Source organism: Athalia rosae, chromosome 2 (genome assembly GCF_917208135.1).
Source record: "Athalia rosae chromosome 2, iyAthRosa1.1, whole genome shotgun sequence".
In the NCBI taxonomy this organism is placed as follows: Eukaryota; Metazoa; Arthropoda; class Insecta; order Hymenoptera; family Athaliidae; genus Athalia; species Athalia rosae.
Genome location: NC_064027.1, coordinates 18939618 through 18963372, shown reverse-complemented (window position 1 = coordinate 18963372; position 23755 = coordinate 18939618). Strand labels below are relative to the sequence as shown.

General features: G+C 40.8%; 2 protein-coding genes across 3 annotated transcripts; both read right to left on the bottom strand.

The window, feature by feature from the left end:
• Positions 1-4962: 4962 nt before the first annotated feature.
• On the bottom strand, positions 4963-17779 carry LOC105683106 (piwi-like protein Siwi). The gene is made up of 11 exons (XM_012395463.3): positions 17471-17779; positions 16772-16988; positions 8941-9028; positions 8708-8821; positions 8404-8612; positions 8146-8331; positions 7831-8001; positions 7467-7746; positions 7013-7368; positions 6503-6911; positions 4963-6407 (listed from the first exon to the last, which is right to left on the bottom strand). The coding sequence occupies exons 2-11, from the start codon at positions 16979-16981 to the stop codon at positions 5764-5766; spliced, it is 2667 nt and encodes an 888-aa protein (XP_012250886.2). The 5' UTR covers positions 16982-16988; positions 17471-17779; the 3' UTR covers positions 4963-5763.
• A 181-nt stretch (positions 17780-17960) lies between these two features.
• Positions 17961-23462, bottom strand: LOC105683030. Of its 2 annotated transcripts, none has more exons than XM_048649581.1 (13): positions 23090-23462; positions 22396-22534; positions 22061-22191; positions 21734-21868; positions 21403-21567; positions 21232-21320; positions 20326-20521; positions 19981-20209; positions 19696-19863; positions 19435-19592; positions 18708-18940; positions 18402-18621; positions 17961-18307 (listed from the first exon to the last, which is right to left on the bottom strand). In XM_048649581.1, the coding sequence occupies exons 1-13, from the start codon at positions 23166-23168 to the stop codon at positions 18057-18059; spliced, it is 2193 nt and encodes a 730-aa protein (XP_048505538.1). In that variant the 5' UTR covers positions 23169-23462; the 3' UTR covers positions 17961-18056. The 2 variants fall into 2 exon arrangements, with proteins under 2 accessions (XP_048505538.1, XP_020706349.2); XM_020850690.2 differs by having other exon boundaries at positions 22678-23461.
• Positions 23463-23755: the final 293 nt, after the last annotated feature.

Here is a 23755-nt window from a genome sequence, read left to right as displayed (position 1 = left end):
TACCCTAATAATACTAACTGAAATCGCAATGACAATGACAAAAAGAAGAACAAGATGGAAACTGCGTATATTTTTTGGTATCGCATAAATTCATTATCATTCCTTATAAACGGTTAGTCTCGACTCTCACGTATTCTTCCACTTTTTCCGGGTCCAGTTTGAAGGTGGGGAGTTTAACTCCAAATGTGGTTTGCACACTCGAATTAATTTGAAGAAAGATGTGAAAGTAGTTGGAAATATTTGAAAATTCACAAAACCATGTCTTCAGTTTTCCAACACAGTCTGACATTTTTTATTCTGCACGCTCTCCACTGTTTTACGGATGACTAGCTCGTGGAAAACGTTCGATTTGCCTTTGTCTAATTAAGAGTATACAGGGTGGTTCATTTCGATTAATAATACCCAAGTTATTCGGGGTGGAAATGAATATCATCTGAAGGTCATATCTTACGCGACTTCGGTGGCGGTGATGTTTTTTTTTAAATGGGACTACCCGTTTTCTTGGTCACTACAAGCATTCTACAAGGAAGGTGACACCGAAACGCGTCCAACCATAATCCTAGTATGTGCAACAACATTGTTTTGCTATGTGGATTGGCAGGAGTAGGTGCCCCTGTATCGATTGTGTTTTCTCGGAGTGTAAATGACATCAAGATTTGATAAACAAAGTGATTTATTTAATCTGATGACGTAATTATAAATACAAATGACGCGTGTTAAGCGTCGGTTACAATCTGTGTTGATTAGCAGGTGAGGTATTCCACGCGAAACGGACAGGCCCGCTAACTGCGACCTCTTCGATTTGACTCATTATATTTTTTCGTACGTACGTAATACGACCAAAGAAAACTTACACGTATCTCGTACTTTTCCGATTCTACTCTCGATTGTGTGAATAAAGGATTTTGAGATTTTCACTTTTTCGTTCGCGGCAATATTTCACCAACCGTTAGCTCGAAAATTATCGGTCCTATCGTTGGAAGGTACGGAAAAAAATTTATTGTTAATTGAATGACCTTTTTGAGGGTTATTTTTTCAACATTTTTCAGTCATCTAGAACCCGTTTTATATGCAAATAAACATCGAAAATCCGTTTCTTCGCAAAAACCGCTCTCGATTTATTTGAAAAATGCACAAAAATACCCTAAGAACAGACGAAAATTTTGAGACCAAAACCAGGATGGTTTGACGATCAGTTCAGAAGTTGCAGTCATTTGAAGATCAGGATCCGCCGAAACTTGTACGCAATTTACAATTTTTTTGTACGATGTTTAAAGTCAAACGTTCTTCATTCTTACAAAACTAACCACTTTAAAATAAGTAAATTCATACCGATCTATATATTACTAGTGATTTGATTTTTACTGAAGCGTCCAAGTGACGAGTTTAGCATATGGTAGTTGCTGATTCTTAGGAATCTATACATAGTATAAGTATAGTATTATGTAGAATGCTTGAAATTAAATGGTGAAGAATTATTTTATTAATAACACCATCACTATACTGAATTTATTGTTCATTAAAAACAGAGATATAAACGGTAAGTGGCGCAAAAATCAAATTCCAGCTGGTTATTTGGATTTTACGGAAAAAACAAGCTTATTTGTAAAAAATAATCGTTGTACGACAATTTTTGGGAAATGTTCAATTTGTAACTAACAATTAGCGGCTCGAGCGCACCGAGAAGCGACAAATCCCTCATCCCAGGTTCCCCCACCACGACAGCCGCGCTCACCTCGATTCAATCATTTCTGACAACTAAAATGACCCTAGGTGCTTTAAAAAATTCATGCTTGTTCCTCAAGATTTGTAGCATACATAGTTTTTTTTTTTTTTTTCAAATTAAATTATTAATCACAAGAGCAATGAACATAAAAACGTTGAACATCGCTATCTTCCGTTCTAATCAACGTATCTTAATTTTTTGGGCCGGAAAAGGCGTGTCGCACAAAGACGGATAAGAATCCGTCGGAATATTTCATAACCGAAAATTCTATTTGCCCGAAATACGTACTATTTCAAGGAAAAACAAACATTTTTTCATCGAATATGGAAAAGGGGCAGGAAGAACTATGACTCTGATTTTTTTGCACCATGTGAGCCTGTATTCCTTAATGTTATGTCGAATTTACGGATTTTCGGAGAACGGTTCTTACCGCAAAGGTATTATACCTAGCCCAGTCGAGTTTGTGGGTACTCTTGGGGGAAACTTCATACAGGATGTGGGTGAATCTTACAACCTTAAGTTGAAAATTCGAAGAGTAACTCACAAAAAACGAAAAACGAACTCGCGGTTTTTTTCGTTTTGCGACAAAATCAATGAAAATACATGAATTGTTACAAAGACCTACTTTTCAGAGAGCGACGAGACGGGCAACTTTTATCTGAAGCATTTTGTTGTAAGACTCATTTCACAAAAGATATATGGCTCGAAGTGGGTTTCCAAATGTTGAACAATTTTTTGCCGCCAAACCCGGACCTAGTTTTAAAAGACAACTTAGGGGTGTGTTCGTGGGGCTCGAATGAGCTTGTGAAAAAATCGGCCAACCTTATCCCGCCGAAGCAAAGCGGATTGCTAATATGACTGGACCATAGATATATGGAATATTTATGACTGGACTATTGGCCGCACAAGATATTTCTAAAACGTTCTTATAATCGATAAACAATCGGCCAAATTTCGGCGGATCCTGATCTTCAAATGACTGCAACTTCTGAACTGATCGTCAAACCATCCTGGTTTTGGTCTCAAAATTTTCGTCTGTTCTTAGGGTATTTTTGTGCATTTTTCAAATAAATCGAGAGCGGTTTTTGCGAAGAAACGGATTTTCGATGTTTATTTGCATATAAAACGGGTTCTAGATGACTGAAAAATGTTGAAAAAATAACCCTCAAAAAGGTCATTCAATTAACAATAAATTTTTTTCCGTACCTTCCAACGATAGGACCGATAATTTTCGAGCTAACGGTTGGTGAAATATTGCCGCGAACGAAAAAGTGAAAATCTCAAAATCCTTTATTCACACAATCGAGAGTAGAATCGGAAAAGTACGAGATACGTGTAAGTTTTCTTTGGTCGTATTACGTACGTACGAAAAAATATAATGAGTCAAATCGAAGAGGTCGCAGTTAGCGGGCCTGTCCGTTTCGCGTGGAATACCCCAGGTACAACAAGTAGCCCTACTAGTCGAATGTTATAAGTGCAGAGTGTGAATCACGTCAAGACTAGGGCCATCCGCGGTGTGAGTTCACCTCAGCTAGTACTTGGCGAAGACTGGCGATCTCTCTTAAAATTGACATGTATTGGAATTATGCCTGCGTTAGGCTCATTGTCAGAGAGTGAAAGGCAACCCCAGATATCCCCATACGAGGTTTGTCAAAGGATGGGAGACCCGTCCTCGCGAGGCTCTCGCTTGGGGCCCAGCCACTCGAAAGTCGTAAGTAAGTCCCAAATGCTTAAGCTGTCGAGTGATACAGATCACATGCTGGCCTCGCCTTCTTCTCCGGTTTCCCAGGCATGGTTATTGTCGCTAACAACTGAAGTGCGTTCGTTGCAGCGGTTTGTTGCTACGTTGTTGCAGCATTGGAAAAATCTAAAAATCCAAAACACCCCCCGTCCTCTTAAAATTTCTCGTCATACAAACATGTATCTTGAAAATAAATTTTATGCGTGTCACTCGTCATTTTAATGTTTCCTTTATTTTTATTGTAATTCAATAATTTTGTCTTGGACCGTAAATAAGTTACAACACCTCCATACCACGGCGCGAGCTATGAAATCTAAACTTCGTGTTACGAACGGCCCTTACAATTAGATCGCCGCAATAGACCTCGCGATGTGCAAAATGCGCTAGTCTGCTTATTCAGCGCATTCTTGCACGTGTTATCCGGATGCGTAGAGTGCAGTGAACCTAGAAGTGCGATTATATCGAAAGGGCTGTCGCAGCACCACATCGGCGATTCACACCTCCTACCATCGGCAACCGAACTGTATAATTAAACCTGCCCGGTCTACCGAAAATCAGTCAAAAACTTGAAGTAAGAGAACAAAATGATCTCTACTGTGGGGATAGGGTGGAGTGCGCCTTTCTGCTGGAGCCAACCGATTGCGACGACCGCCCAGTTTCGTCACCCAGAGGACGGGATTGACCAACGGTCCACCTTGACCAAGATCAACGCTTACCGGAGAACTCCACAACTGTAGGCAAAAGGGTCAGCACAGTTCGGTAAGCCGGTGGTAGGTCCTCGAAGACACTCCCTATCCACCCACGGGAAACGCTCCTAGGCTCACTATTCTTATTTTTATTCTACTCGTATATTGTTCTTGATTTCATTTTGCCCTTAATTCTCATTCTGTTACATCGTCTATCTAGAATTGTTACGTATATTTCTGCACGATAAAATATATACCACTGCGTTGATTCGGGAATATCGCAATTATCACCGATCTCTAGTCCCGGTTCCCATAGCAGGAACGTTTCAGCATAGCAGGTGAGCTTTTGCTCCTTAATAAAGCTAAACCCGAGGGGATCTATCTTTAACCGCTCGAAGGTGGGTCGAAATACAAGTTACGCTGGACAAAGGTTTCAGGATCGTTGGCTGCACGTAACATTCGCACAGTCCGTGCCAACTTCGCAGCGCGCCAGAAGTCGTAATCTGAATTAGAAAAATATAAAAAAACTAGCATATTACAGGTGTTAATATGTTCTACAAGATCAATAATGAACACTTTTTCGCCAAGTATCACGAGAAATGGGGGAAAAAAAAAACAAACACCAGGTTCAAGTTCTTAATTTTTCAGTTTTTCGTTCGATATCTCGATAATGTCAGGATCGATGATTCGAGAACGTCAGGATCTCGCGCTGATGACGTGCGTTAAAAACATGTCACGTGTGAATTAGAACATCGAATGGGCATTATTTTGTGATAGCGAACGATAGGTTGACGTTCGACGGCGTTGCATTAACTTTTTGGTAATTCTTTGGTATTTTTATTGAGAAAAATATAAATCGTCACATCGTACAAGGGTGAGATTATATCTACGTATATCACAATGAATGTATGGCCACCGTACCGTGAGCCATAAAACTACGTTTTTAGTTATGGATAATTAAAAGCAAGAAAGTAAGGTTCAAGTGCAGCGTGTGTAACGGAGAAGCTTAGAATTTCTGCACATTCGTATACAAATAAGTATTTGTGTGGCGAAAAAAAATTATAACAATTGCAATAATCTGGAACTTATAATCAGGATAGCACATAGCCCTTGAACAAAATTACATACGTCCGTATGTACTCTAAAAATACTCGTGATTATTATTGATTTGGATGAATACTGATAGGATAATGTAACGATACCATCTTGACGGACTAGACTGAATTCAGACTGGTCATTCGCATGCGAATAACTGAAAGTAACAATCAAAGCTCCGATTCAATTGACATACGTTTGGTAACAGCACTCAGTATCTAGAGCGTCGATCATCTCTGTCTTCTTAACATTCCGCAAGTTCAGATGTATTAAAACGAAACAATGAGAAGTAACAACGAAATAAAAGAAAAAATAGAAATACAAACAACTTAATATGATCTTCATAGTGTTCGGTGTCTTCGTGACTATAAACGTATAAAATCTATGCCTGGTTACTTCTATGATAAGGTATTTGAAATAAATTTGAAAAACAAAACAAAACGAGGCTACCGTGTCACTAGTCTTAAACGTTATACAGAACAAGCCGCCCTCCGAAGCAGTTCGCTGCGGACGAGTTAGAGGAAGTACAAGAGATTTTGTAAAGCGGCATCCGGCAACCTGTGCAGAGATTGCGCGACCAAGAACGCCAGCTTGTGCGCGTACTGGCAAGGCGCAGGGACTCTTACGGTTCCGCTCCAGTTGTAGTATATGTGCGTCATCTTGTAAGTGAGACGCTGTATTTTATCGGCGTCCAGACCGACGTTGTCGGATATGACGTTGAAGGCCGTCGGTGAGACGGAGCCTTGTCTGACGGACTGAGGGACGATGAAAAAATCGTACTTCTCGGGGCTGGTGATCACGTCATCCACAACGGTGCCGGGAGGTGGATTGTACTTGTTGCCCATGAACAGTCTGGTGTTCAGGCGCTTCGTCACTATTATGAAGGCCAACTTGACCTCTGAATTTCCGTAGAATTGGGTGAGGCGTTGCCTCAGGAGTGTCACCTCGTGTTCGTAGACGTAAGGGATCTGCCCCTCGCCGACTCCGTCTCTGTAAATCACTATGCGCTGCGGCAGCGACTGGTTCTTTTCTCGGTAGGCGTAGAGCGCCTTGCACATGTTTGCGGATAAATCGTTCGAGAGCTCTTCTCCGGAGGAGTGGGCGCTGACCGCGCTGAAATATTGGCTGCAGGATCGGTCCAGCGAAGCGACCAGAGCACCTGCGGATCGATTGGGTTTTCATTCGGGGCCGGATTCGAGAAGGAAATATTCGCGTGGGACGTGAGGAGAAATATTCTGAAAAACCGAAACTCACCATAGTCCCTTCCTTTGGAGGAGGTATCGTGGCAAACGTCGAATCCCGCGATCATTAGTCCACTCAAAGGAATTTCTACCGTCCAAGGTGCGCCCCCGATCTTGCAGTTCATCTGGATGGCCACTTTCGTGGCGATGGACGCCAGCCCCTTGTTCGTCAAGTTTTTGGCTAGGAAGACCTGAGTCGGAATGGGGCGATCCGTGCAGCACTTTTTCTTGATCGCGGAGTACCTTTCGGGGCGATTGTTTGGCACAACGCAGAATATCAGTTTTACGGATACTTTACTCAGGATGTTTTCGATCACATCCAAGTAGGTCTGGCCCCTGTCGTCGGATATTTCGTGTATGCGAGGTTGAGCCATTTGGAATCCCAGCTTTCCTCCTACTTGTAGCAGCGTTGACACGAAATTCTGCAATTCAAAATTTACCAATTTCTCGAAATGAAAGAAATCCAATTATTTGAAGGCCTCCGAATACCGCTCTGATATTTATTAATCGAACAGAAACTTACGTCGACATCTCGCTTTGCTCGAGAGGGAACAATGAGAGCCCAATTGTCGAGTTTGCCGCAGGACAACATTTTCACATTTCGTAGTTCTCTCGTCCAGTCTGCATCCTGACCAGCATCGACCTTCTGATCTCTTCCAAAGACGATTTTCTCTGGGGGGAGCTGTCTCCCAGGAATTTGCACCAAATCATTGTGCAGATTGAGGTTCCATTCTTTCAGATCTTCGACAACCCTTGGCTCTGTCCGTAAACGTCTGTTGAAGGCCAGCAATTTTTGAATTCGACTTTCTGGGCCGACCCGCATATGTTCGGACAAGGCCTTCATTACCGGCCATTGAGCTCTCATGTCATCGGTTATACCTAGAAACACGAAAAATATTCGCGATAAGTTCTGAGATAACAGAACCGCTGGATCAATATTCGTCGTTGTGAAAAATAATAAAGGAAACTAGACTTACCGGTTGCCCTACAAAGTTCCGGGACTAGATACACCAATTCTCCCAGTCCAGCTCTACGCTCTCGTGGTTTGGTTCGTGAGACCAGCATTGGTTGCGTGGGCTGTCGGATTCGAATCTGGTACTTGTTTTTGTAGTAATCCAAATAGGAAATGCTTTCACCGTTGCGCAGTTGGAATGTAGACTGTGGGTTTACAGCGTAGTCGATATCATCGATTCGGTACGTGTTATTGTTGTATCCAGTGAGAACAACCTGGCCAATCACGGCGAGTGAAAAGCTTTTCTGTTCGTTGAAAAGATCAAAATGAGGTGAAAAGTCGGGTATAGTTTGATGGGCAAAAAACTGATGCAGTTTCAATCTACTTACCTGGTAGTCTTGTCTGCTGTTTCTTCGGCAATCTTCCAGGATGTCGTACAACGTTTGCTGCCTCATCACTTTGTGGCTAATTTCTGAGCACATCAAGATATCCTTCTCATGTTGACGTATCGAAGTCAGATAACCGGGCCATAGCTCCAGATTAATGTCTCGTAATTCAATCTGGGACGACAAGAATTGATGAGAAGTTAGGATACGCTACGAACCTTATATTCATATCAAGTCAAGATTTGAATTCATAAGTATCAAAGACCTGATGCACCCCGAACTCAGATTTAGATGTTTCAAGGATAAAATTGTGAATACCTTGGACTGGGCATCGTAGTAGTCCCGACCGACAAGTTGCAAATTTAGATGTCCGAGACACTTGCGCATAATTATGTTGAAGAACTGGAGATAATGGTAGTCACCTCTCACCAAATCTCCAACCTCTTTGATACTGACACGTATGTGCGCTTCGTCGGATACTCTTGTGGAAAAGAGCTCCATTTTCTGAAATTCCATCAGAGATATTGTAATTTCATAAGACAGGAGAAATAATTTCGTCTTCCAGCTGATACTTACCTCAGGCAGACGGTTACTTGTGTACAAAACAGTTCCATCGAATATGTAGGGACCTAAAGTATCCTTGTGTGGTCTTAAAAGGCCTTTGCGAACCATGGTTCGCTCCTCATCGGGAGCAAAATCCACACGATATTGATAGAGGCACCAGTCAGTGGTGCTCAGCAATTTGAAATAGTTCGCTGTTAGTTTTAGGTGCCGCCCAAATGTTCCTTTATCGCGAAAAACAAAACGAACAAAAATTAGGACAACGGTACTTGAGAAGGGTGATCTTCGGAGAATCGAAAGTTTGAAGATAAGCTAATACCTTGCTTTGTTACTAGCCCAGTTGGACGCGTGATCAGTAAATTAGGAGGAAGCTGGCGCCTGCCTCGCAGTGCGCCACGGCCTATAACAGCACCGCCATTATCTCCTCCGGCACCTATGAAACACAGTCACGAGTCCCTTAAAGTTGACTAATTTCTCGCAAAAGATTGACACCAAGATATAAATTGAAACCCCAACTATAATATTCATGTGTGACACATAGTTGTTAGTTACCAATATTTATTGTCTGCGCTGTTGCAGACAGATCACTGTGGCTACCGTCGCCTCTTGCTCCGGAAAGCTGGGCTGCACGTCCCACAGTCTGGAAAGAATTTTTTCAAATTGTTCATTTTCGATTGTCAAATGGCAATCGGCTATTCTAAAGGTTTTGGATGCCCATGAAGCAACTCTGAATGGGCAACCTCGTAAAACCTGGATACGTCGAGGTCAAAAATATAGAATGTCGTGGCGTTCGCTCGCCTTGCAAGCATTTTGAAGATTTTGAGATTTTCCGCGAGTTGGCCCCATCTGCGCCCCGTGCATTTTTTCAGACTATATACCACCAATGAAATCACCACTTACATGAGCACATGACCGATTTCCCTCCCATCTATTCCATATATTCCTGGCTATTTCCTCCGTTCCCATCAAGACTTGCTAAATTTGACTCTTATGAGGCAGCGGAAAATCTGGGTACTTAAAAACACTTTTCGGGGGCTGCTAGAAATAATATCGTTCCTCGAAAAGCTAATATCCGCCAACCATTTCGTAGTTTCAACTATTCAGGTGCATTTTCAGGAGTTTTTAGAAAAAGAAAGAGGTGCATTCTCTTCTATTTATCGCTGGTATGGTGCGATGGGTAGTCAAAGCATTGCAAAAGTAACTAAACTACAGTAAAAGCTCCTTTATTCGCGGATTAAAAAAATGCGACCCTATTCCTATATTCGCGGCTAAAAAGTTATTTATTCAGGCATCTAATAAGTACGTACGGGGAGTTCCACGCGAACCTGGACAGCCTTTGACCCTCATCCCTTTCGGTTTTTTTTTTCAAATTTTTTTTCTGATATTCGGCACGTCGAAAAAAGTGCTCATGATTTTTTTCAAATTTTTTCCGCCACTGATTTTTGATCTATCAATTTTTTTAAATTTCAAAAGCCCACGGACTGCCAAATGTTTGAACGCCTCTATCTTTGAATCTATCTGTCGGATCAAAAAAAGTTATAGATGAAATTGATCACGAAGATACGTACTTTTCAAAATCAAAAAATTTTAAATCTATTTTTTCCAAAGAATGTCATTTTTGAAAATGTTGAAAACATTCTCAAAAATAGTTGAAAAAACAAGAATTTTAAGCCACGGTCGATGGCGGGTAATTTTTTTTTTTTTTTTCTATTTTTCAAAAATTTTACAAATCTTCACTACCACCAAGAAGATTTCGGAGTACCAGCCGAATGGCATTTCTTCGCGACGGCGCACAGTGGGACCAAATCCCCAAATCGTGGCCAAAACCTCAAAACGACGTTAAATTTGACTAACAATAGGAATCCTTACTCGGGGGTTTTCGAGGTCGCTGATTATGAGTTTGAAGTAAAAAATTATCCTAACAGTATGGCGGATCTGATATGGCGACGGAATACATAAAAATCAGGCCTCATTTGATAAAACACAGTATGTAAAGGATTTGAAGACAAATATTCACAACACTAACCCACTTAGAACATGATTTTTATATTATACCATATAATAATAATAATAATAATAATAATAATAATAATAATAATGATGATGATGATGGCGGTGACAATGATGACAAGGATCCTTCAATTGAAGAAAATTATTCTTACCTATGATCCTGATACGATCAAATTCACACGTCATATAATTAACAGAATAATGGATCAAAAATATCGATAAATGAAATAAAAAATATTTGTATTGATCCTACAGCTAGTAGTCGAGTAAATTTCACGACTTCATCATGAGACCCTGCACAAGAAATATTATTTGAGCATGAAGAACATATTTTATTCATAAAAACCTAGAATATATATATTGTTATATATGCCGGGCTATGCCCTTCGATTTATATCCGCCTCCTAAACCTACCCCCAAATTATTTTCAGTTATTTGACACAGTTTTGTTCGTGGTATAAGAGTCTTTTTGTAAACAGCGATGTTCACCAGTCTTAAGCCTGACTTCTGACTGACCACAGCATATTTTCAAATACAACATTTTCCCAGCATTTTATTCCTTTGGCTCGTTCAGCAAGTTGAATTGCTTCTCTTTATTTTGAGCTCCGACTTTACGGATCAGATTTTCCCAGCGCTATTCAAAAACCCGCTTCAATTTACTAATCATTTACTATTTTACCGCTCGCGCCGTTACAATATACCGTAAGAATCTCAGGAAAGTGAACAACATAGGGAACGCATGAGCGCGAGAGAGAGCTTATGGAAGTTCCGTGAGTGCGAGACAGACAGACTGCCTGCCCCTCCGTTGCCTTCGAGTCCCCACTCCGCCAAATTGTAAACAGACCATCGCTAGAGCTGTGATCTAACAATAAGTAAGCGCGTTCGGGTTGAGAGTGTTTTTCTCTCACAATTGATAAAACAAAAACCATTAGCATAAATAGGATTGACTTTGTTCCTTTAAATATTAAAAAATTTTCAAAAAAGTTCCCAATTCAAAATGAAGGTTTTCTCATGAAAATATAATTTTTTTTTGTTAATGTAAATGTATTTAAATCTTTAATGATTCTAATTACAATTATTAATACTTATTATTCTTGATATCACAGACTTTTTTTTATTGATTTTCTTTAAACAGGCTATCACAGCTCTAGCGATAGTCTGTTTACAATTTGGCGGAGTGGGGACTCAAAGGCAACGGAGGGGCAGGCAGTCTGTCTGTCTCGCACTCACGGAACTTCCATAAGCTCTCTCTCGCGCTCATGCGTTCCCTATCTTGTTCACTTTCCTGAGGTTCTTACGGTATAATTGTAGCTTACGTGCAAACATTATTTATAATGAAAAAAAAAAAATAGTTGTAAAAGAATTATCAAATAACGTGAGCGTCTTGCATGATAAACAGAATTCTGAAACCTCTGTGAAGTTGGCCCCCCCATTTATGAAAAATGAAGTTTCTTTTTTGAGTTCTGGCTTCCCCCCCGAAGAGTTCTAGAGTTCTTTACGAATATCAGAAACAGTTCCGTTGATAAAGGGGGTGAAAACCCCCTAAAAAATTTCTTCGCATTAGGGGGGCCAACTTCACGAAATTGAGAAACAGAAATCTATGATAACTATTCCTACTCACAATCAGCTCGAATCGAAAAACATCACAGAAAGAATCGTCAGAACTCATTTGAGAAACCTTGAAACTCGTGTTTTACCACATGTATTTATGTACGTCAGAAATGTACCATAAAAACGTACGGATAAAGATCGAATAAAAATTTAAAAAAAATGGATGATATAATAAAAAAGATCAGAAAATTGTATGGAATAATAAACAAAAAAATAATTAAAAATTACAAAAAAAAATAATAAAAAACTGCAAAAAAAGAAAAATAATAATAAAAAATTACAAAAAAAATACAAAATACAAGGCAAAGGAAAAAAAAAAAAAAAAGAGGCCAGATCTCGTCACGTCCACGTCGTTGGCCTTGGATAACGCTAAGAACGAGAAGAACTCATATGTGAGTACGTTGATGCGCTAGGTGATGGGTGGCAGGAACGAGAAATTGTACAATATTTGATCTACAGAGCCCTGCAAGGGTTTTGCCGATTCTTTCCATAGAGTTAGTCGATCCGAGTCGGAACGAGAACGTTATTCGAGACTTCGAGTGCCAGAGATAGTTTTTTGCCTATCAAAAATATCCATTCCGAGTTCCAAGGTTTTTTCGAGGAGTTCTAGGTAGCCCTACACGAGTTCTGTCGATTGTTCCTCCAAAGTTTTCCGATCCAAGTTCAAACGGAAAAGTTATTCGACATTCTGAGTGCCAGAGATAGTTTTTTGCGCATAACAAATTCTCATTTCGAGTTTTGTTGTTTTTTCAAGGAGTTCTGGATAGCCCTACAAGAGTTCTGACGATTCTTTCTGTGATGTTTTTCGATTCGAGCTGAGTAGGAATAGTTATCATAGATTTCTGTTTCTCAATTTCGTGAAGTTGGCCCCCCTAATGCGAAGAAATTTTTTAGGGGGTTTTCACCCCCTTTATCAACGGAACTATTTCTGATATTCGTAAAGAACTCTAGAACTCTTCGGGAGGAAGCCAGAACTCAAAAAAGAAACTTCATTTTTCATAAATGGGGGGCCAACTTCACAGAGGTAATTCTGAATGCCGCGCCGCGCCGCGCGCTGGCCGCCGCCATATTGTGATACGCTATTTCGGATGCACGAGCTCGGACAAAAATTCGTTATACAAGAGAATAGGCAGATTTAGGCAGCTAATTCTTGTCGATATCATACAACCTGGAACAATCGAGAAAATTCCGATTTTCTAAAAAAAAAGTAGCGACTCAAAAAGTTTTTTGGAATTATCCGGCTCGATTTTGGACTTACGACGTTGCGCTTCTGGAACAATATTTGGAACAACTAGAACAACCTAGAACAATTGAGAAAATTGAAATTTTCAAAATGTGGGGAGCTAGTAAAAAAACTATTTTTGAGTTTTCTGGCCTTGTTCTTGGACTTAGGACGTTGCGCTTCTGGAACAATGTTTGGAACAACTAGAACGATCTAGAACAATTGATAAAATTTAAATTTTCAAAAAGTGGGGGGCTAGGTCAAAAAACCTTTTTTTCGATTTTCTAGGTTTCCAGTTCACACTAGAACATTCATTTTTTGGAACAATGTAGAACAAATCTAGAACAATTTGGAACAATCGTCAAAATTTCAATTTTCGAAAAGTGAGGGGCTCACTTCACGGAGGTCAATGCGACTGCTGGGTATCAGTCTGATGAATTGAAGGAGCTTTTAAAAACCGAGAAGATGAAATGAGCAAGAGAAAATTACAAAATTCTTCAAACCATTGCCCAAGCCTCAAGAAAATTAATTAAAATGTTCGAAAACTTCAATTAAACTGATATTCTTATATATTTGTTTGTTTGTTTTTTTTTCCTTCTTTCTATTTTGTTACCCAGAAACGTATCCCCTATAATCCCATGTAAATTACTATTCCATATTCACGGTTTCTGTATTCGCGGCATATTTATGGAACACATACCCAGCGAATAAAGAGCTTTTACTGTAGTGTATTCGGCACAAATAGAGTTGACGGGTCCCCACACTGTGAAATCATCGAGCCGCACCTCGTATTTTATGAAATTCAATATAATAGTTTTTTACCTGAAACACCTGGTTTTTCCGACCAGTGCACCTTTCCAGCGACCAATAAAAGAATTTGCGTCTCTCTCCATACTTAAAACTAGAAAATCTCGCATGAAAAATGATAGATATATGTTCGTATCCAATACTAGTCCAAGATCACGTCTATCAAGTTGCATAACCACTTTGAGCTGCCAGCAAAAATGAATATGGGAGAATTTGTTACTTTTTTATTGCTAATTTGTTGCACTATTCCGAATTTTTTTGCTCTTACCATTTTCGACAAAACTCCGGTCAGCTAACTTTAATTCTAGCCGGATGCCCCCTGATCACAAAAAAATGACGTATTTTTTTTTGTTGCTTATTTGTTACGACAATCCCAATTTTGTTGTTTTAAATATACCCGAGAAAATTGCGGATAGCTAACTTTGATCTAACAACAAGCTGGCTGCCGCCTTGTGATAGAAAAATCAGGGACTCATAGAAACGACCCATTTTTTGGTTGCTATTTTGTTACAATACCAAATTCGTTACTCTTAAAGTTTTCGGAAAAACCCCCAGTAGGCTAGGTATTTCTTAGAATGTATAGGTATAGTATCTGACTCGCGCGATATACATAAGAACAGAGATCGGCCAAAAAAAAATTCTCCTTTCCTATTTTTCCATTTTTTCAATCCATATAATTCATATTAAAAAATTTTTTCAATTTCTCATTAATCGAAAAACGCATATTTTTTTATGATAATTTTGATTATAGAAGTAATTTTGATTATAAAAGTAATCATTATTATTATCGTTAAAGAATGTGTTATTATTACAATAATTATCACTGGTAATCGAATTTTTTCTAACAACAATTTTCTGCAATTATGAAAATTCACACTCTTTTCGTTAAGAATATCGATTTTTCGGAACACTATATTTATTCTATATTTAGGGAGATATCGCAATTTAAATATTTTAAACCAGTGTTTTTTCAAATGATTGTCAGATTTTTGAGCTCAGGAAGCTGAAAAATATACTATATTGTTATTATAAATTGTTATTATTATAAAAAAAATTATGCGTTTTTCAATTAATGAAAAATTGAAAAATATAAATTTCCAATTAAAAACGTCATGAAAAATGTTTCAAATTGAATGTTTCAGTTCCAATAAAATTGAAAATTTTTCAATATAAATTACATGGATTGAAAAAATGGAAGAATGGAAGATGATATTTTTTTTTATCTGATCTCTGCATATGAACATCGGAAATAATTGAGCTACAAATTGATTTCCCCTAAATACGAGGGTAAATACGCAGGTATATCAAGCAATAAAATCCTCGTGGCATTTCGAAAATAACAAGGAAAAGAATGATTGATATTATACAAGGCTCACGAAAACATTACATTAAAACTACTAAAGAGTACTATGTATTATAAAATAAAAGAAGTGTAGAACACTGTTGTCGCAACGGCAAGAGGCTGACTGGCGGCTGCAACAGCAAGCAACAATGTCACAGCGTGCAAAAATATGTTTGGAGCTAATATGTTGCGCCTCGAAATGTATACGCGACTAGGATAGCTTTCGCATATCGTCCTTATGAGTCCCTGATAGTTCTATTACGAGGCAGCTTTTAATTAAAATTAGCCAACCACAGTTTTTTCGAAAATGGTAACAGCAACAAAATTCGGATTAGCGTAACAAATTGGCAACAAAAAAGTAACAAATACCTCCATATTCATTTATATTTTAAAGGTGAAAAATGAAATATTATAAATTATGTTTCAAAGTTGAATAACTTTGAAACGCGTCGGTTTATCGAAAAATTATAGAAGAGCTTTTCTGTAGATCGTTCAATTTTATACAAGAAAATGATTTGGTCTAGCCTTCTTGATGAACCAATATAGTTATAAAATTCTAAACTCAAAAGAACAAGCTTTCCCATATGTTAATCATATTCATATTTTCCATAAGTTAATCATATGGGAAATTGAATGTTATCATGCGGGGGACATCTTGATATTAAGGGCAGTGGATTTTACAGGTTTTTTTTTCATCATTTCCAACAATATTTCTGATATAATTTAAAAAAAAAAAAAAAAAAAAAAAAAAATAGTCGTTTTTTTTAATCAGTCTGATACACATACAGTAGACTGACAATGAAACAGATTGTGAGTTTAAGAAGGGGACCCGAGTTACCATAGATGTCTCACTAGCTCTGAAACACATGTATAGCTCTCTCGCACTCATTTTCATAGTTGAGTAATTTTTGTGTTCAGGAGATGTTTGGTCATTACAATTTGTCTAACTGATTAAATATAAATTTGTAAAAGTCATCTCAATAACATAAATGAATATCACACAATTGAAAATAACTCAAGTTCATTTATTTTTTGTAGAGCTATAAAGCATCTGACAAAAGTTCTGGCCCAAAATATATATGAAAATCAGTCATTAGAATTTAAATTAAGTCACTCTGATTTTTAGTTAACTTCCTCAGCTGGTACCTACGTAGGGTCATCGCGCCAACTCCACAAACGTACAGGTATTAAAAAGTACACGAGAGAATACTTAGAACCGAAAGTTCTATGCTTGAGAAAATAAGTTGTGTCTTACTGCTCTGGGATCTTGGACTATTATACCCTCAACACTTTAATACATCGAACCTGACCAAGGCAAGTATAGAAATTTGACCAGCTGATTTATTTTCAAATATTCAGCCATTAGAAACCTAGAGCAACTGAAATCTTACCTGATGAGACTGCGGAAGAGCTGCGGAGGGTGGTCGCCGTGTACTCGGTTGTGCCAATGGCTGCGCTGGAGTTGGCTGTGTAGCAGGTCTATGAGCCCATGCACCCTGGGGTACTGGAAGCGGGGCAGCAGCAGCCGGCCTTGCACCAGTTTGGTCTCGGGCTCGACCCCTAGCCCGGCCCCTCGGAGCCCTGCCTGCTTGGTCAGACATTTGGTGACTGTAACAGAAAATAATTATTTACACACATAAGCCGGGAATGTTTAACGAAAAGTATTTTAAAACCATCAAGAGAACAAAGTACCAAAAATGATCGACTCTATTGACGGATTTGAAAGCGCAGAAAAATAATTCGCAACTTTTGCTGATAAGACCGAGTAAGGTCATATTACCATGCTGGAAATAACATCGATTGCGAAATACGAACGGACATAGCCAGGTAAAAGAGCTAAAGGGTATGTAAAAAAAAACGTGGCAAGAGAACTATAATTTTTGTTTTAAAAATGAACAATAGGCGTGAGCTCTAAACGGAATAATTATGACGACTGCAAATTATATTCTGAAGGCAAACTTTACTTGCGTTCTCCAAAGAAAAATGTTTGGCACGGGATGTAATCGGATTCGCAGGCAAAATCTTTTCGACGAGCTTTTCGATAAGAATGCCGACACGTGGTGACAGTTGGAAAATCTTGAAATAAATACCTTATTCAACCTTAGATCTCTGGAAAAATCAGCTCGATGATTATACGGACTTATATGCTTTAGACGCGTTTTTTCCCGAAACATCAACCACTTCTAGCCAACCAATTCAAGAATTTATTGCTAACAGAAAATCACTCCTCAACGACCCAAGCACTACTGACGCTGCCGAAGAACGCTACGACAAATCGCGGTCACGTTTCGAATAAGCGAAACTGCGTTCGTCAAAAGATTGTTTTCAAGTTAGCGCTTCTCGTATCCCGCGGCATGCGGAGGTGCGGCGCTGCGGTTGCGTTGTTCTTGGAAGGACCTGTTTTGCAGAATACAGTCTGCGAAGTGCCGCTACCTCGTTCAAACGGAAATTCAAATCCAACCTCACAAGGGTCTGTAAACGTTTTACAGTGTTCATTTAGAGGATTATACCTGGTAATTTGAAAGAAAAAAAAAAAAAATAATGGAAAGGGTATGCACCAAAACAATAATAAATACGACCTTTCACGTTTCATGTTTATTATCTGATGAATCCCAGATCATGATTCCATGAATATATTGTTTGTACAGAAGGACGCGACATCGATCGATATAGGTACTAGCTTACGGACGAGCCGTTGTGATCGGCCCACCGTACTCGCCTAGCAACTTCAAAATTGCCACCGTGAATGCCGTAAAGATGCCTGGCCAGGATATCGGCGCGGTCTTCTTCCGCCTGTCGAGCCAATCGCCTGTAACGTTTTACCGCCACCAAACAGCCAGCCGTTAATATTATTTGAACGATCAGCCAGAGTATGAGCAATCCCAAGGCCAGCCCGGCGTCCACGCAAAGTAAACTTTCCAACGTATCTGTAAACAAACGAGCACCCGAGTCACAACACGCAGACCTACGTGTCACAACGGAGCGTTGAACGACGGAAATGTTTTTTTTTGGCAGACTTACGACCGCCGGCTATGAGAACCGTGTCCGGAACGGCGTTGTCCCGCGAGCGGAGAGGGTCCGGCGATACGACAGGACTCTGAACTATTATCGAAAATTGCAGGGGCAGCTGATCCGGAGTCCCCTTCGGTAGGATTTCGTTTACTTTAGCTTCCGCGGCTTCGTCCTCGTCCACCTCCCTGCGCCGCCTTCCGTATGAACCGACGCCGTTGCTGCATCGCGCCTTCAATTACACGAGACGTAGGTGGATTATCGATAACGAACAGAGAGAGACGGGCCAACGATATTACTGCACCGGGTGTTGCTTACCGGTTCGCATCTTCCAGCGCAGAACTTTACCACGACATTGAACCTGACTAATTGGCTGTTGGGGAACTTGAAGGCGGTAAATCTTCCGACAAGTGAACTGTTGTCCGTGTCTCGTACGAGCGCCGGAAACGTACCAGAGTCCGTCGGACACCCGATCTCGTCGATAAGCAGATACGAGGAATCACCTCCCGCGCTACTAGCGACCAAATGTCCGGCAAATATGTCGTACGCTCCTGAAATTATGCGGTCAGTTCGTGATACAATTTCGATCGGGATGTAATTGGGGCATCCCGTGGGAAATCAATCACTCTCAAAGCCGACCCCTTCTCTTTTTGCTTGTCTACTTCACTGAAGACGTTTTTGAGAACTCCTTCACCCAGCCCAGAAAAAGTAAAAAAAGTGTCGGATTTCGAAAATGGCTATTTAAAAGAAAGAAAGGGGATTTTGTTTTTAACTTTATTTGAGTTGGGTGAAAAAATTTCAAAAAATTCGCAAAAACGTTTCTAGTGGAGTAGAAGGACATACTAAATTCTCCGCAGAATCAGAAGGGCTCGGGCTCACGTGAAATTACCCAATTGCAAGTCCGTAAAGTAGCGTATAAAGTAACGCGTAGAGGTCCATCTGTAGGATAAATCCAGCTTAACGCGACGCGGTTAATTAGTATACGTCGGAATACAGAAGTAAGCTATTGTTATTGCGTCGTTCAAGGTGATGACAAGGACATTACCGTGAGGTGGGGTAATCTCGATTTTAAGGATCAATTTCTGCCCCAGCTGCGTAACGGTGGCGTCGCGCATGAGACTGTCGTCGAGTATCCTCATTCTGACCGTGGGTGCGTCCGACGACGAGTTAATGACGGTGGTAACAATCGGTGGTAGACCCGCGCTTGAACGTAAATCAACCCCCACGGTTAGTTGACGGTAAAGTGAAAAAAACAACAACAACAACATTCTAATCTCTTTCTTGGTTCAGTATGTGGCATCCTCACTTGGGATCGATGAAACGAACGTCCGAGTGCACCGTTATATTCCTCGGCTGCGGAAGGTCGTCCGCATCCCCGTCGAGGAAACACCCAACTCTGACCGCCTGGTCCCCCAGTCGCTGGATTATCGGGTTGAATTGAACGACTATCGTCGCCCACGCCACCGTCCGGCTTCTGCAAGGCGAAAAATCATCACATACTCGATTTATACGCACGTGCACCCAACTCCCGACCGAATCGGAATCGGGACGGACGAAAAATGGCCACGCTGCGCTACGAAAATCCAATTACCGGTTGCGGCTGTCGATCGAAATCGCGCGAGCGACTCCGCAGGCCCTTGCCCCGTCCTCGGCAGGGTCGTCGATTATCCGGGGCAACGTCAGACGGAGGGATGTTAAATTCCTACCGCTCCCGTGCACGCCGCACCGTTCGCCCCATCCGCTCGCGTATATTCTCCCCCAGAAAGGAACCTCGGTGGTGAGCTCTATCGCAAGGCTGCCGTTCGTGCATCGAACTCGAACTTTGGTGGAGGTATGAAACGCGTTCAATTACTCAAGTTTTTGCATTGTCGAAAGGGGGGTAACGAGGTCATTGTTCGAATGGAAATCGGTTGACTAATAATTACTGGAAACGTACGGTCCAGGCAGGGTTCGCGTTCCCTGTAGATTAAATTGGGAGCGTTTATCAAGGAACTGGGACCAGCTCCGACGGTGCCGTCGGCGTGAAGAAGGCAGAGTAAAGCGGGCTCGGTGTTTCCACCGTTCGTGCGACGTATCGTACTGTATCCCCTGCAGTTGAATCCGTCGGAACTCGCGTCGCACCTCGCCTCGCACTGATGAGCGTAAGTACTCGTTATCGCCGGTTAGAATTTCAGAAATTCAGAAACCTCGGGATGTTCGTGAAGTTAGCGTATCGATTCTTAGCGGATCAAGAAATATATGTAGTATGAGGAGTTCTTCACGCGAGCCATCGAGTTCCACGGTTCTACTATAGATACGTTTCGAGAATAGTTCTATCATAGGTTATACGGAAAGTTCTATGGATTTAGGTCAGGGGAAATCAAATTAAAATAATGATCTGCTAACTTTCCGTAGCAGATCATTTTTCGCAAACAATATCATCAGCAGATCGGGCTCTCAGTGTTGGAAAAATGAAATAAATTTTTGATAATCATCGCATGACATTCGGAGGCTAGAACTCTGCTGAATTCACATCTTGGCATCCGGAACCCAGAACTCGAGCCGTCACATCGGCAGATCATGAACTAGGCTTTCGGAGGATTAAATAAATTGTCGGTGATCATCGGATGATACCTAGATGCTGGAATTATGGTTTCCAAGTACATAGACCTACGGGAAGTTAGCAGATCATTTTCACTTCCAGCGGATCACTTCCCCCTGACCTAAATCCATGAAACTATTCTCGAAACGTATCTAGAACAGTGGAACTCGGTGGCTTGCGCAAAGAACTCCTTGTATATTTCTTGATCTGCCAAGAATTGATACGCTAACTTCACGAACGCAATGTCGGGCGCCTACCTACCTCTTCCGGATCGAGCCCGATGATCCTCAGATCCGAATACAACATGGTCGTGTCCCGATACTCCGAATACGAACAGTAGTCAGCCTTGGCTGTAGAAATCCGACACATTCATCTCTCGTATCGTTTCGATTCTGTAACTTGATGAATTCATAGGGATTCGTCCGTACTCACTCAAATTATGGCACTGATTTTGCAGATACTCGTCCCTGTACATCGAGGCCCTGTACGCCTGCGGCCTGTTACCCCTGTCGACGTTGGAGAGGGCGCACCTACCCCGCGTATCTCCGATCCGCAAGTCTTCCGCGGTACGATAACGGGCGGACCTGCAATTTCTTCCTACGTTCGGATAACGATTAAACGGAGGTGCAGCCGAATCGAATCAAACGAAATTAATTCCGAAAAGTATGTCGTCGTCGTCGTCGTCGTCGTCGTCGTCGTCGTCGTCGTCGTCGTCGTCGTCGCTATCATCATTGTTATTCTTATAGATTGGCGTGGTCATTACCGGCGGCTATGCAACGCTGGTAGCACTCCGCCCTCGTCATTATTCCTGGTAACCACGTTGGAGACGCGTCGACTAGAATAGCACCTAGCGTTCGTTCTACCTGCCAGAGGCGCCGGGCCCGGCAGTCCGCAGGTACTGAAAAAATTTAATTATCCTCAGCGAAAATGTATCATTACGCAATCTGCGGTCGGCGCTAACAATAAGTCTGTTATACATATACGCCGAACGGGAGCGGAACTCGTCGAGTGGTACTACGTATGGTTATCGCATTGTCGGAAGGACGATGAAAGCGAAAACGTTCAGGTCGAGCAATGCGTGCGTACCTACCTCTTATACAGATTTTGTGGTAGAAAGTAACATTTGGTTCTGGTAGAAATTGTTCCGAAGTGACCTCAACGCTGAAGCATCCACCCCGCTGCAAGTCAACCACGAAGGCGGTACAGTTTGACGCATCGCATCTAAAAAAAACAACAACAACAGCAACAGGGGATATGAATGCATGAGATCAACGTGAAATTGTTAGGTGTATATGTGTTCGTTTATTCTTATTTTCATTTTCCTTATCAGATCCACGCTTGTGCCGAGCACGTTCTGTTGTAATTACGGCGTCGACTGCTGTTTAGACTAATCAATTTTTGGCGCGCGCGTTCAAACGCTCATACCTCTTGAAACACGTTGCAGTGATCCCCTGCGAATCTACGCCCTCGTAAAGTATTCGCGTCGAACGTACGGATTCTGGTCTCATTCCGGCTACCTTTTCCCAACCACCGATATCCTCGTCGCATCGTTGTAATCCGCAAACTGCAACGTTACAAGTCGCGCATAGTTTACATAACGTAAGTGGGTTATGCGTATGTATAATATGTATAACGGGTAACAACTTGTACACATTTTCACTCCGGTAGTTTATTTGCTGGGATTCAAACGATACGAGGGCGGCTTACCTGCGCATATGGCACACAAGATCGAAAGAGATTTGGCGCAAAATGTCCGAGTCATTATTTTATCGGTATACTTTTTTCAACGTATCTTTGCTCCCTAGTTTTATTGCGGCAATCGACGATGCGGGACAGAGTGCTGCTGGTGCTCACGTGCAGCGCAACGACGAACACTTTTTATCACATTCAGTCCCCCTGCCCTTCCAGTTTCACCGTCGAGTTTGAAATAAAAGTGTTGAGGACCGTCTCCCGGTCTCCCGGTCTCCCGGACTCCCGCACTCCCGACTCTTCAGCCCCGTTAACAATAAGAAGACGAACTCCGCCCAGCGCAACTCGCCATAGTCTTTTACTCAATTCTTGGTACATACAGTTTGCGAAGTGTTGCGTAACTACGTGGAATCGACACGTGTATACTTACACGCAACTTGCTCCTCGGCTGCACCGTCGCGCAATTTTCGCGATCTACGTCTACGCAGATCCACGCACACGCGTACCATGTACAATAAGTTTCCCGCCTCGGAGCGCCCGACTACCACCCGATTGTTGGGCAACGGGCGTAAAAGCCCGTAAACCGACCCTCCTCGATTGCCGGACGATTCAAATCACATAGGCTGGACACCGATATCGATATATATAGCACGTAGGCGTGCGTTCCACTCGTCTCCGCAAACTTTACAGATACCAACTTGCATCTACGATGCATTCGTCGTACGTACGTACGTACGTATGTACGAGTACCGTTGATTCCGTGACTATTATTATTATTATTATTATTATTATTATTATTATTATTATTATTATTATTATTATTATTATTATTATTATTATTATTATTATTATTATTATTATTATTATTATTATTATTATTATTATTATTATTATTATTATTATTATTATTATTATTATTATTATTATTATTATTATTGTTGTTGTTGTTGTTATTATTATTATTATTATTATTATTATTATTATTATTGTTATTATTATTATTATTATTATTATTATTATTATTATTATTATTATTATTATTATTATTATTATTATTATTATTATTATTATTATTATTATTATTATTATTATTATT

Coding starts and splice junctions, on each gene's coding strand:
- LOC105683030 (XM_048649581.1), bottom strand. CDS start 23,168: ATGGTACGCGTGTGCGTGGATCTGCGTAGACGTAGATCGCGAAAATTG. Junction 19,864..19,980: donor TCGATCGACAGCCGCAACCG/GTAATTGGATTT, acceptor TTCGCCTTGCAG/AAGCCGGACGGTGGCGTGGG. Junction 18,941..19,434: donor CGAGATTACCCCACCTCACG/GTAATGTCCTTG, acceptor GCATAATTTCAG/GAGCGTACGACATATTTGCC.
- LOC105683106 (XM_012395463.3), bottom strand. CDS start 16,981: ATGTCTGACCAAGCAGGCAGGGCTCCGAGGGGCCGGGCTAGGGGTCGA. Junction 8,332..8,403: donor CAAGTAACCGTCTGCCTGAG/GTAAGTATCAGC, acceptor ATGGAATTTCAG/AAAATGGAGCTCTTTTCCAC. Junction 6,912..7,012: donor GAGCAAAGCGAGATGTCGAC/GTAAGTTTCTGT, acceptor TTTGAATTGCAG/AATTTCGTGTCAACGCTGCT.